The sequence below is a fragment of the Gymnoscopelus microlampas genome (assembly GCF_963454915.1).
Source record: "Gymnoscopelus microlampas genome assembly, chromosome: 11".
NCBI classification, from domain to species: Eukaryota; Metazoa; Chordata; class Actinopteri; order Myctophiformes; family Myctophidae; genus Gymnoscopelus; species Gymnoscopelus microlampas.
Window position 1 is genome coordinate 1,022,899 of NC_139948.1, and position 12,800 is coordinate 1,035,698.

Sequence of the window (12,800 nt, forward strand, 5' to 3'; positions counted from 1 at the left end):
AGAGCCTGTCCAGTAGCCTACATTGACAATAGCAGCATACTGTAATAGCAGTTTTGTTTCACCAGATTGGAACAGAGCCTTATAGTATCACTGTTAACATTAGTGTAGCGGTAGCCTAACAATAGTGGACTTACAACATATAGATACTGTACAAATTCTGAAGTGTATCTTTCTCTTTTTTGTCTCCGCCAGGCCGAAAGGCATGGCGAGAGAGTATGTTTTCCACCCCGTCCGTCCGTCCGTGTGTGTGTGTGTCCGTCCGTCCTGTCTGTGTGTTACCAGCTAATCTCCGACACCGTTGGCCCGGCCGCTCCGAAACTGTGCACACACACTCCCTGGATGCTAATTCAGAACCTCTGCCCCAATTTTTTCACATGAGCCTGTTATAGCGCCACCAGGAGGCCGATTTGTGCGAAACCCATTTGTTCCCATTACTCCTACAGCTTTTAACTAAACGTCATGCAAATCGGTACACAGTATCTCTATAGTCATGTGATAAACCCCGATCTGTTAAATTTCCCATATTCCATCCTCATTGGCTAAGGTTGGCTTCCAAAGTTTGCAGGATTGGTTAGTTTTGAACAAACTGCCTCAAATCATGAACGCAGCTTGCCATTTCCATAAAATTGCACACGCACATTCCCACTAGGCCGAGGAAGAAATGCCACTTAAAGTTATTAAAATCAGCCTCATGGTGGCGCTATAACCGGCCGATTTGCATTTTTAAGTATAACTGCACCGATCTGCGTGAAACTTTGCACACACTCTCCCTAGAGGCCAAGGAAAAACATCTGCACTGCATTTTTCACATTTGCTTTTTACAGCGCCACCAGGAGGCCGACTTATGTCAAATACATTTTTGGATATTAATCCTTCAGATTGTGTCCAAAAATCACGCAAATTGGTACACAGTATCTCCATAGTCATGTGATTCTGATGGATCTGTCCGATATTTCATATTATATCCTATTTATCTCTTTCTGTCTCTCCTCTGTCTCTCCCTTTCTCTCTCTCTTCTTTCCCCCAACACGGTCGAGGCAGAAGGCCCCCGCCCTAGAGCCTAGGGTCTGCCTGACGTTTCTTCCTGTTGAATTAAGAGGGAGTTTTTCGTTGCCACTGTCGCAAAATTGCTTGCTCAGGGTGGGATGTTGGGTCTCTTCTCTACATGTAAAGTGTCTTGAGACAACTTGTTGTGATTTGACACTTTAATAAAATTTAATTGAATTGAATATTTGGCTTACGGTGGCTTCCAAAGTTTGCAGGATTGGTCAGTTTTGAACAAAATGCCTCAAAACATGAACGCAGTGTGCAATTTCCGTGAAATTTTGCATGCAGATTCCCACTAGGCCAAGGAACAAAATGCCTCAAATCATGAATGTAGTGTCCGATTGAAAGGCCTAAGAAGAAATGCCACCCTTTTCACATTGGCCTATTATAGCGCCACCAGGAGGCCACAATAATCTACCTGACCTGGCGGAGACCTGTGCTCCGAGGAGCACTTTTTCTATTTTTTTGTTTTTTTGTTTACCAGAATGGAGTGTGATGAACAAACATTGGATCCTCGTTGTATCATCTGTGGTAAACATTTAGAAAAAGTAAAGAAACAAGATCCATATGTCAAAAAGCCCTCAGCAGAAGGCCTTCAATGCATACTGTTGCTCAACAGACAGCTCTACACCTCTACTCGTGATCCATGAAAATGTGTCCGTGACCCACAAACCGACCCGGTGTTTGGGAAACAGTGGTTTATTGCATGTGTGGGTGCTGTAGAATGATATGTACTCTGGTTTCTCCAAGACGGAGCATCAGGCGGCAGAGAAGATCTCTCACACGCTGGTGTCCGTCCCCCATGGTAATGACAGCTCCTGTCTGTTTGAGCTGGACTCCACCACACTGCAGAGACCTGACGGCTTGATCCCCAGGTCAGGGCGACACTTTAACACTATTGGCCTCTCTAGTTTGATGGCAATCAACTATAGCATTGGTTCTCAAAGTGGGGTCTGGGGTCTTTTATAGTTTGGCTTTACAAAAATAGCAGATATACAAGCTATACAAGCTATACAGGATATATATATATATATATATATATATATATATATATATATATATATATATATATATATATATATATATATATATATATATATATATATATATATATATATATATATATATATATCTTGTATATGTATATATATATATATATATATATATATATATATATATATATATATATATATATATATATATATATATATATATGGTTCCAAATAGCCCCATACCCCACTTTACTGCCCCGTTACTGCCCCGTAACTCTGAGAGTGTACAAATGGAACCAAATGGACCCATTACGGGTCCATTTGGTTCCATTTGTACACTCTCAGAGTTACGGGTGTCCTTGAAATTAAAACGTTTGAGAACCACTGTGCTACACAAAATGGAACAGAGCCTTCATTAGTACCATTGGTAACACCTGTGAAGGAAGTAAGAAGCCCAATTTATTTCCAATATGGGTGCTGTGCATAGAGCCTATCGTCTCTTTTCTTTACCTTCATGAATATTAACAGGTTGCCACCCTCAAACTAGAGGCTTCCCTGTCACAATAAATAAAAAAGAATTGTATCTCTATCATCTCTACATCGCACAGCTTTTTCTTAAATTATGAACTGTTACTATTTATGCAATTAATTTCAGATGTTTATTGTATATTAACTGTTGTTAAAAGCACTTTGTATCTTTTGTTTTTGAAAGGTGCTACGTAAATAAAGTTATTATTATCAAAGTTGATGCTGCATTTCACTACATATACTGTGAACGGTCAGTCACTTTGGGACACAATGATCTGGGCTTATGAGATGAGACATTTTAGGATCTTGAATCTGGTTGTATCACTGTAAAACTAACTACATCCGCTAACAGCAAAGTTTTGCATGTTGTGCTGTAAATAATAATTGCTACCATGCTTTCTCAGAAACTCCTACGTGAGGCTGAGGCACCTGTACACAAACACTTGGGTGACCAGCACCAGCATTGCCATAGACACAGAGGAGGAGCGACCTATGCTCAAGGTTAATGGACACGCACGCACGCACGCACGCACGCACGCGCTGTCTTTGCACGTGCGTGCGTATGTGCAAAGATTGTTATACATTTGAAAACTTGAAATGGGACATTCTGCATAATGAGTATGTTTACTTTTGTACTTTAACTTTATTAAGACCTGGAACGCATCTGTGTTTTAAGATTTGAGCTAAAAAGCCATATTTTACACTTTTGGCTATTTAAAAAGAACAGATACAAGCTCATATGCTCTTCTTACGCGCTATGAGCTTGTAGATTTGCTATTTTAGAAAAATTGTGAAAATGTGTGCAAATCTTTGAATATATATATTTTTAAAGCGAACATTTTTAACTCAAATCTTTGCTTCTGGGGGTCCCTGGAACAAAATATTTTGAGATGGGGGTCTGTGGCCAAATACATATCATTTTGGGGGTCCTCAACATGAAAAAGATTGAGCACCACTGATATAGAAACATACGTTTTTCAGAAAACTGTTGGGATTTAGGAGACATGTAGAATCGGCTTCAGGTCTTAATGGGTTAAATACATTTTGATGCCAATACGTTTGTAATTTTACTCAAGTACATTTAGACTTCTAGACTTTTACTAGTAACAAAGTATTTCTATATTGCCGTATTGATACTTTTACTTAAGTCAAATGTTTTTGTACTTTTTCCACCGCTGATCACAGATTGTTACCTGCACCGCAAAAGAGGACAAAGAGGCATTTGCTATCGTATCCGTGCCCTTGTCTGAAGTCAGGGACTTGGACTTTGCTAACGATGCCAGCAAGGTCCTGGAGTCTACCGTGCGAAAGCTTCAACACGGACAGATTTCTCTGAACAAGAGGAGGTGCGGTTACGGTGTGCAGATGTAAACGTTTATGCAGTGGCGTGCACAGACATTTTGAGGGGCAGGTGCTCAAGTAAAAACAAAAAGGGCACCTTGCGCGGCGCACGGAACTGCCGGCTGCTTTAGTAGTGTGAGATTTATAGAAGACAATTGCAACACACATTTTGGGGAATTGTTAATATATTAGAAGCTTTTAATCCAGAATTGATCGATGTCACCATGGGCTACATACTGTAAACCAGGGGTCTTCAACGTTTTCAGGCCAAGGACCCCCTAGCTGAGAGAGAGATGAAGCAGGGACCCCCTCTATATTGTATAAAGTTGTGTTTAAGATTATACTTTTTTTTGTTTACTTGGTCTGCTCTTTTTTCCCTCTAAACCAAACACCTCTTCGCCAAAAAATAGCCGATCTACAAGCTTTTTGGCTAAAGTTCTCTTCAGAAAAGGGACGCTAGGGTTCAAGTGGTTAAGGTAAAAAAAAAAAACACATCACACAAAGATTTGGCGGACCCCCTGTAGCAACTCTGAGGACCCCCTGTTGAAGACCCCTGGTTTATGCAAATAGAAGCATGAGACAAAACCAAAGTCTGATGTCTTTGCTCCCTTCCTCATTTTGTCAGGTTTGTGACCAAGCTCCTGGAAGACCTGGTTTTCTTTGTGTGTTCACTGACAAACAATGGCCAGAATGCTTTAGATGTGGTCATCATCTCCAGGCCCAACAGAGAGAGACAGAAACTCATGAGGGAGCAGGACATCCTTGCCCAGGTCAGTAGGCTATACATATCATAGCTGTCGGGGAGAAAAATCTTCATATTCTAGCTTTTTGTGTTTTTTTCGTAAATGAACACCCTACTTGATCAAAGTACAACGTCACACAAAAGCAAAAGCCACGTTTCGAGCTTGTAGATCTGCTATTTTTTGTACAGGGAAAAAAGAGCAAGCAGACCAAGTACAGAGCCAAAGGTCAAGTTAGCAAAGTATTGAGGTTTTAATGTCTGAAACCACACATCTAACACACATCTCTCTCTCCGCTAAAGGGTCCTTGGCCTGAAAAAACGTTGAGGGGTTATTTTAGAAACTGTGGTGTCATACAGGTGTTCAAATTGTGAGTGCCTACTGTATGTGCATGTGTCAATGTACTGTAGTTACGCATGTGCATCCATGAACATTTCTGGTTTCAGCAAGTGTGTAACAATAGGTTTCTTGTTTCTTTGTGTGGGCCCGATGTGGGGTTACAGATATTTGGCATCCTGGAGGCCCCATTCACTGACCAGGGGGAGGGTCCTATGCTCAAGCTAGAGGACCTGCTGGACCGACGCAACGCGTTCTCACTCCCGAGACGGCAAACGGCAACAGGCTATGCTCACTTGAAGTACATGCTGAGGCTCTGCTACAGGGTGCTACGACATTCCCAGCAGGACTACCGTAAGAACCAGGCACGTACAGGTTTAAGCATCCGCACACATGTTGATATGCACTTGAGCTGGCCAACTAGGCATATGAACGATGCTAAGTGACATTTGCTGTACTGATGATCAATCTAGCCCAATTGCAATGGTTTCTGATTGTGCATGCTGCTTATGACTGTTGGTACATTTATAATGAACTGTCCATAACCACATGCTATCACTGTGCCTCCCAGGAGTATATAGCTGAGAAGTTCTCCATCATGCAGAAACAGATCGGCTATGAGATCCTTGCTGAGGACACCATCACAGCCCTGCTGCACAACAACCGCGAGCTGTTGGAGAAGCACATCACCTCCAGGGAGATAGAGACATTTGCCTGCCTGCTCAGAGAGAATAGAGAACCCAGGTCAGACAAACAGGCATCTTGTGAAGGCCCGAGTGGAAGGCCCCGTAGTTCAACTCTTTTGTATTTTCTTCAATATATCCAGCGGTGTCACGGCCATTCACTGTGCGTACGGCGCGACACCCTCACTGTCACAGATCTGTGATTTCATACCCCCCACTTTTTGAAAAAAAAGGGAGAAAAAAGATTTTCTTTTTTTTATTACTTTATTTTTTTTATTAAATAGGTAAAATTGGGCAAAAATAAGAATTAAATAACCTAACCCTAAAACTGAAATAAAGTAACCAAAACACCGGGAAAAAACTAACAAGATCCGCCCCAAAAAACACTTCTTTTTTTTAAATACAAAATTTGTTTACATTTGACAGTTACAAATGTTCGCTTGAAAGAAATGATATGCAAAGATTTGCAAAAAAATAGCAGATCGATTTTTGAATAGCCAAAGTACAAAATAAGGGGTATAGTCCACCAAAAGTCCATCCCCCCACCTTCTGAGAGCCTGTGACGTCCCTGAATATATCAATGCTAGTGAACATCCTTTACGTTTGTCTCTGGGTTTTAGAAATATTGAAGCAATGCATTGGTACCAAAGTATTAAAATGTGCTTCTTTCTAAACCTCCTGACTCCAATGGATTCTCAAACTGTTGGTCAAACCTCCTCCTAACTCCACCCCTCTCCCCTGCGTGGCACACACACACAGCGCAGCTGCAGAGCTGAAGATAAACAAACTTAGGCATAGCATTGGCGGCCATATTCTGGTTCTTCAGATAGAAAGCCTATTTTTTTTTTGACTAAGCCATCCAGGCTCCTGGTGAATCATGATCATAAAACATTTGATTCTGTGTCAAAACATTTTTGAAAACCGGGAAAAAAAGGGTATTTATTAAATATGGTATCCTATAATTTGACAAACCTCTGTAGTGCGTGGTGAGGCCAAAATTGGTTCTGCCCGTTTCTCCTCAGTGGCTGGAGCTATTGATCTGAATTTGCACATTACCATGTGCATCTAACAGCGAAGCCCGTTTTCCGATTACACAAAATCTCAGCTGTTTATTAGCGTGTTTGTGTTCGCTGGCTCCCGGGTTGCCAGATCATGTGCGCATATCCCCCTACGGGTATGGTCTAGTAGTATTGTATAATTAAAGGTAGGATAAGCTCTATATTCTGATAGTACTCATTGCTATAGAGTGTTTGTTCAGTAAAAGGAGTCCCCCATGTCTCTCCAGCTCTTTATTAAACAGAAAATGCATTTTCAGTGCAAGTTGGCTTACATTTTGTCACCTACCTGAAAATGTACTATATTCTGTTTACTAAAGAGCTGGAGATGACCGAACAAACGCTCTGTAGCAATGATTGCTATCAGCAAATAGCACTTTAACGTTTTTAACCAAAAAGACCCCAAAAAACCCCAACAAATATCACTTACCCTACCTTTAAATATAATAATAAGAATTACTGTAAATTAATTAAAGAATAAAAAAAAAATACACAGACACAATCATTGATGTGTACTTGTGCTCACGTTACTGCATGAAGATTTGCTTGAATCCTCCCTCTCAGATTCCTGGACTACCTCTCTGACCTGTGTGTGTCCAATAAGACGGCCATCCCAGTCACCCAGGAGCTCATCTGTAATATTATGTTCAGTGTCACCAACACAGACATTCTCATTCACACCAGGTGAGTCAGGCACTATTATTTACACGTATAAACACGGTTAACCATATGAACCTTACCGCCCCTATTCTGTGGGGGTGGTGGTGGTGGTGGTGGTGGTGGGGGGGGGGTCTACAGATCTACAAGCTCACTATGTGATGTTTTTTGAGGTTGCACAGTAGATTGGCTATTTTCGCTATTAAGTCATTTAGTGTGGAGGGAAATACTAGAGGACCTACATGTAGTATAAAGCTCTGGAGGGACCCCAGTGTTTAATCCTATTTTCAAAATGTTGGTTAGTATTGTAGTTGCTAAATTGTCCATGTTAAAACAGTGTGTTTCCATTGCGTTTGTGTGCACATGACAAAATATTTATTTTCATTTGACCTCTCTCTCTCTCTCTCTCTCTCTCTCTCTCTCTCTCTCTCTCTCTCTCTCTCTCTCTCTCTCTCTTTCTCTTTCTCTTTCTCTGTATCTGTGTGTGTCATTCCTTCTCCTCCTCCAGATTAACCCCCAACGTGGAGCCCTCCCTGCAGCAGGAAGAGTTGGAGGAGGAAGAGGATATTTGTCTCTACTGGGTTGACAGCCACAAGAAGCGTTGTGACAAATCCATCCGCCACCTGGCCCGGGATGCCAAGGGCTGCCGCAAAATGGATGTTGACATCATTACTTACTACAGGTTTGTGTGGAAGGATTCTAGAAGTTCCTGTGTCTTCACTGCACCAGTAGGCCTACCCTGTCAAATCTATGACACACATTGGATTCCTTTTCTATCCTCAGTATTAATTCCACTCTGAGGGGTAAATTCACAGAAGGATTGTGTTGCTAAATCTGAACTAATCAGGAAACGTGCCGTGCAATTCTCGAAGCACCTGCAAAAGAAATGCATCCCTTACAAACCAGGCAAACAGTGTCTTTTTAATTAATTATGCATACATATAATGCTCTGTGTCTTATTTTCTTAAACACTTAAACCAGGGGTCTTCAACAGGGGGTCCTCAGAGTTACTACAGGGGGTCCGCCAAATCTCTGTGTGATATGATTTTTTTTTAACATTAACCACTTGAACCCTAGCATCCCTTTTCTGAGGAGAACTTTAGCCAAAAATAGCAGATCTACAAGCTCACAACGCCTCGCGCTGCGAGGCGTTGTGAGCTTGTAGATCGGCTATTTTTGGCAAAGAGTTATAGGTGTAGAGGGAAAAAAAGAGCAGCAAAAAATTATCTGAAACACAATTTTATACAATATAGAGGGGGTCCCTGCTTCATCTCTCTCTCAGCTAGGGGTCCTTGGCCTGAAAACATTGAAGACCCCTTACTTAAACCCTTTATATACTTCATTGACCGGGGTCCCCCAGGGGTTTATACTCGGCTCCTTCCTTTTTTCCCTCTACACCAAACTCACCGAAAATAGCCGATGGATTTGCAGAATTTCCTCAGTGAAGGTGGGCATTCTCTTCCAGCATGTGTACGTATAGCTTCAAGTGATGGTAATTATAAATAATATAAGGGTGCCCAGTTGGGCAAAACTCTGTGAAATTGGTACTCTTTACTGGTGAATACTGGCCCAATTCAAGCACTGTCTGTCTGTCTGGGAAAAGAGATCTTGTGAAGGTTTAGTTTGTAAACAGAACATTTGCTACATTGGTCAAGCAAAGAGAGCACTATTTGGATTGGAGGCATAATATTAAAGAGGTGGTGCCATGGTTTTGCACTTTTTCTGTTTTTCATGTGTCTATGAAGTTGATAGAACTTTATTAAGCCCCCTGGTGGTGTTTTTATGGTGTTTTATGTCTTCTCTGACTACTTTGAGTTTCTTCCTGGAGGCTGAAACCTTGAGGGTCAAACGTGCCAATAGAAAAACAGCGCTTTAGTGACATAGTAAAAACATGCCCTCCCCCTCATTATCATAACACAGCAGGTGTGGGCATGAGGAGGAGGGGGAACTAGGACAGGTGGGTGGTGCTAAGGTGGTGGAGGAGGTGCTAAGGTGAGAACCAGGTATACTTAATGAACTGGAGGCGTGTCCACATAAAAACATAATTTTAACACTTTCTGTACACTTTTTTGAAAAAAGCTTCCTCCTAGTATAACCATAATACCTGATGATTATGTTTTAGGGGGGGGGGGGGGGGGGGGGATCACTGAAAATCACGGCACCCCGTCTTTAACAATTTGCCAGCAAAAAGCGAGTGTTCAGCTTCTCTCCTGATGCCTAACAGGCGGCTACAGCTATGGAGGGCTATATAGCCAATGGTTCAATCGTTACATTATAGAGCAAATAATTTATTAGGCCTACCCTGGCGTGAACTGCAATCTACATATCATTTTGATTATTGCACCTCTCTTGGTAACATCTCAATGTTACTAAAAACTAAGCTTCACACCTCACAAAACAAACTGATACGACTACTTCTCGGCCTTAAACTTTCAAAAAAACTTTGGGTCATTTTATCGTCTACTCAGGCTTTTGTGAGCCCCCCAGACAGTTTTTAAGTTGCTTGATTCAGTATTTAGATATTTGATAATCATTTTATCAGACACGCCCCCTTCCTATACAAACCCATTATAACTTCAAACTCCATTTTTAACATGTTGGATTCATCCAAAACACCCGTCCTTGGTTCTGCTGACTCACCTGCCCTCCTAATATGTGAGGGGGCCATGTTTTTTTGATTACATTTTTCATTTATTTTTTTTATTTTTACGGGGCTCAGCTCTGGAACCGTATTGTTATTGGCAGTATTCTGTCACTTCTTCTTCTTCTTCTTCTGCCACTTTTCGCAGTTCTGGCTGAACCGTGCAGTCGCTTTTTACGAAACTCGGCCATATGGTAGATGGTCATGAAAAACAATCAAGAAATAATTCTCACAATCTTTCGTCCAAAGGTGGCGCTATAGCACTCAATTGAAAATGGCAACTTTGAACAGGTACAACTCATGCCCTGTTTGACCTACAGCCATGAAACTTGGATACACATATGCGTCTCCTCATGCTGAACAACTTTCACACTCTGACTTTTGACCTCTGACCTTTAGATCTCCCACCATTTTGAATTATATGAAAAACAGTCATTGGCTCCTAACTTCTGCATTTTTTCACTTATGGAAAATCCGTTGGAAATTTTTGTAGGCAGTGGTCCAAAGTTCAAGTGTTAAACGTTTTGTGCAGATTGCTCAAAAATCCCAGGAGGAGATAGATTTTAACTATTACAGTTTTATGAAAAGTATTCATCTGTGCCTAAAACATACATGCAGACTCACATTTCTTTGAAACTTTGCAGAAATGTACAGGGTCATTCCAAATATCACTGAAACCAATCTTACTCCAATTGGCCAAAAGGGGGCGCTATAGCAATTTTTTGAAAAGGCAGACTTTAAACAGGCATAAGTCATGCCTCGTTTGGCCGAAAGTCGTGAAACTTGCTTACACATGTGCCTTGACTCATGAGGAACACACGTATCGATTTGACCATTAAGCTCCGCCCTTAGATTTTCCGCAATTTTGAGCAGTTTGAAAAATACTTGTTTTTGCCAGTTCTGGCTTAACCGTGCATACGCTTTTTACGAAACTCGGCCATATGGTAGATGCTCATGAAAAACTACCAAAAAATAATTCTCACACTCATTCGTCAAAGGGTGGCGCTATAGCACTCAATTGAAAGTGCCAACTTTGAACAGGTACAACTCATGCCCTGTTTGACCTACAACCATGAAACTTCGATACACACATGCGTCTCTTCATGCCCGACAACTTTCGTGGTCTGACTTTTGACCTCTGACCTTTAGATCGGCCACCATTTTGAATTATATGAAAAACAGTCATTGGCTCCTAACTTCTGCATTTTTTCACTTATGGAAAATCCGTTGGAATTTTTTGTAGGCAGTGGTCCAAAGTTCAAGTGTTAAACGTTTCGTGCAGATTGCTCAAAAATCCCAGGAGGACTCATGAGGAACACATCTATCGCTTTGACCAGTAAGCTCCGCCTTTAGATTGTCCGCAATTTTGAGCAGTTTGAAAAACACTTAAACCCAGGATTTTTCAGCTATTTGCGTGAAACTGTATCATCTGTGTGATCTCCTTTTTCACAGTTACTTGTCTGTTGGGCCAATGGCGTCTCCCTTAAATGAATGCCTCACAATCTCAAGGTCGCCAGTTCAAGCCTCACTTGATGCAGACTTAATTTAAGGTGAATTGCAAACAACATGACTGTATCAATGAATACATGTGCAAATGGTAAAGTTAACCTGAAATGCTTATTTGAGAGTACGTTTTTTCAACGTATGACATACTTCATTCTGAAAATAGCTGATCTACAATCTCACAACTTTTCATGGTTTGTGAGCTTGTAGATCGGCTACTTTCACTAGTTTTGGTTCTGAGGAGATGTACAATTTCTTCATTGGTAAATGGTTTGTGAACGAGTGATCTTAGTGTTAGTGAAACAGGGGCTTGGTTCATGAAAGAAGGCAAGAGTTTATGATCTTCAACAGACAATATCAGCCTGGACAAAGCTATAGCACTATAGGTAGTGTTGCAGCCTTTTAGTCTGAAGGTTGAGAGTTCGAATCCTGTTAATGGCAGTAGGTTGAGATGTCCAATCAAACCATTATGTTTCCATCTCTCTCTCTCATCAATCTATTGTTTCCATGTCACTCTCTCTCTCTCTTCAATCTATTCCGTTTCCATGTCTCTCTCTCTCTCTCTATTCACTGGCCCCGTATTATCGCTGCTTGCAGCTATATTTTTTATTGTATTACATTTTTTTCATTTTCCAAAAAAAATATTTAAAAAAAATGAAAAAAGTTATCGAAAAAACACGGCCCCCTCAGGTATTAGGTGGGCAGGGTGAGTCATCAGAACCAAGGACGAGTGCTTTTGATGAATCTAACATGTTAAAAATTGTCTCTATTGTAATGGTCTGTATAGGAAGGGGGCGTGTCTGATAAAATGAATATCAAATATCTAAATACTGAATCAAGCAACTTAAAACGGTCTGGGGGGCTCACAAAAGCCTGAGTAGACGATAAAATGACCAAAAGTTTTTTGGAAAGTGAAAGCCCATGACCCACCTAATTCCAACACACTGTTTGGGATGGCTCAGGGTAGAAGACAGGGTTTAGCTCATATCACTGGGATTGGTATAATTACAGTTTTTCACAATTGTTAACACACAAAAAGCAAAAATTCGGCACAATTTTCACAACCTTAACGTCATGTACTAATCGCTCCACCCAATTTGGCACTACTTCACACTCCCTTATCTGCATTAGACTCTGACTTTCCTTCTTTACACTCTGATGTCAATTACATTATCACCTTGTTGTCCAAACACTACACACAATGTTCAGTTGTTGCACACACTTCTCACATAAAATCTCAAAGCATCAATCTACAACACACCTTGTTGTCCAAACAC

General features: G+C 41.1%; 1 protein-coding gene across 1 annotated transcript in view; it reads left to right on the forward strand.

Annotated features, from left to right (window-relative positions):
* LOC311055770 (inositol 1,4,5-trisphosphate-gated calcium channel ITPR2-like) overlaps positions 1-12,800 on the forward strand; it is a 110,739-nt gene that overhangs the window by 21,329 nt on the left and 76,610 nt on the right. The window contains exons 10-17 of the mRNA XM_084072036.1: positions 1,798-1,922; positions 2,972-3,068; positions 3,753-3,913; positions 4,534-4,678; positions 5,152-5,349; positions 5,556-5,728; positions 7,287-7,406; positions 7,888-8,061. Of these exons, the coding sequence (XP_083928162.1) occupies positions 1,798-1,922; positions 2,972-3,068; positions 3,753-3,913; positions 4,534-4,678; positions 5,152-5,349; positions 5,556-5,728; positions 7,287-7,406; positions 7,888-8,061 (1,193 nt within the window). The remainder of the gene's footprint in view (positions 1-1,797; positions 1,923-2,971; positions 3,069-3,752; positions 3,914-4,533; positions 4,679-5,151; positions 5,350-5,555; positions 5,729-7,286; positions 7,407-7,887; positions 8,062-12,800) is intronic.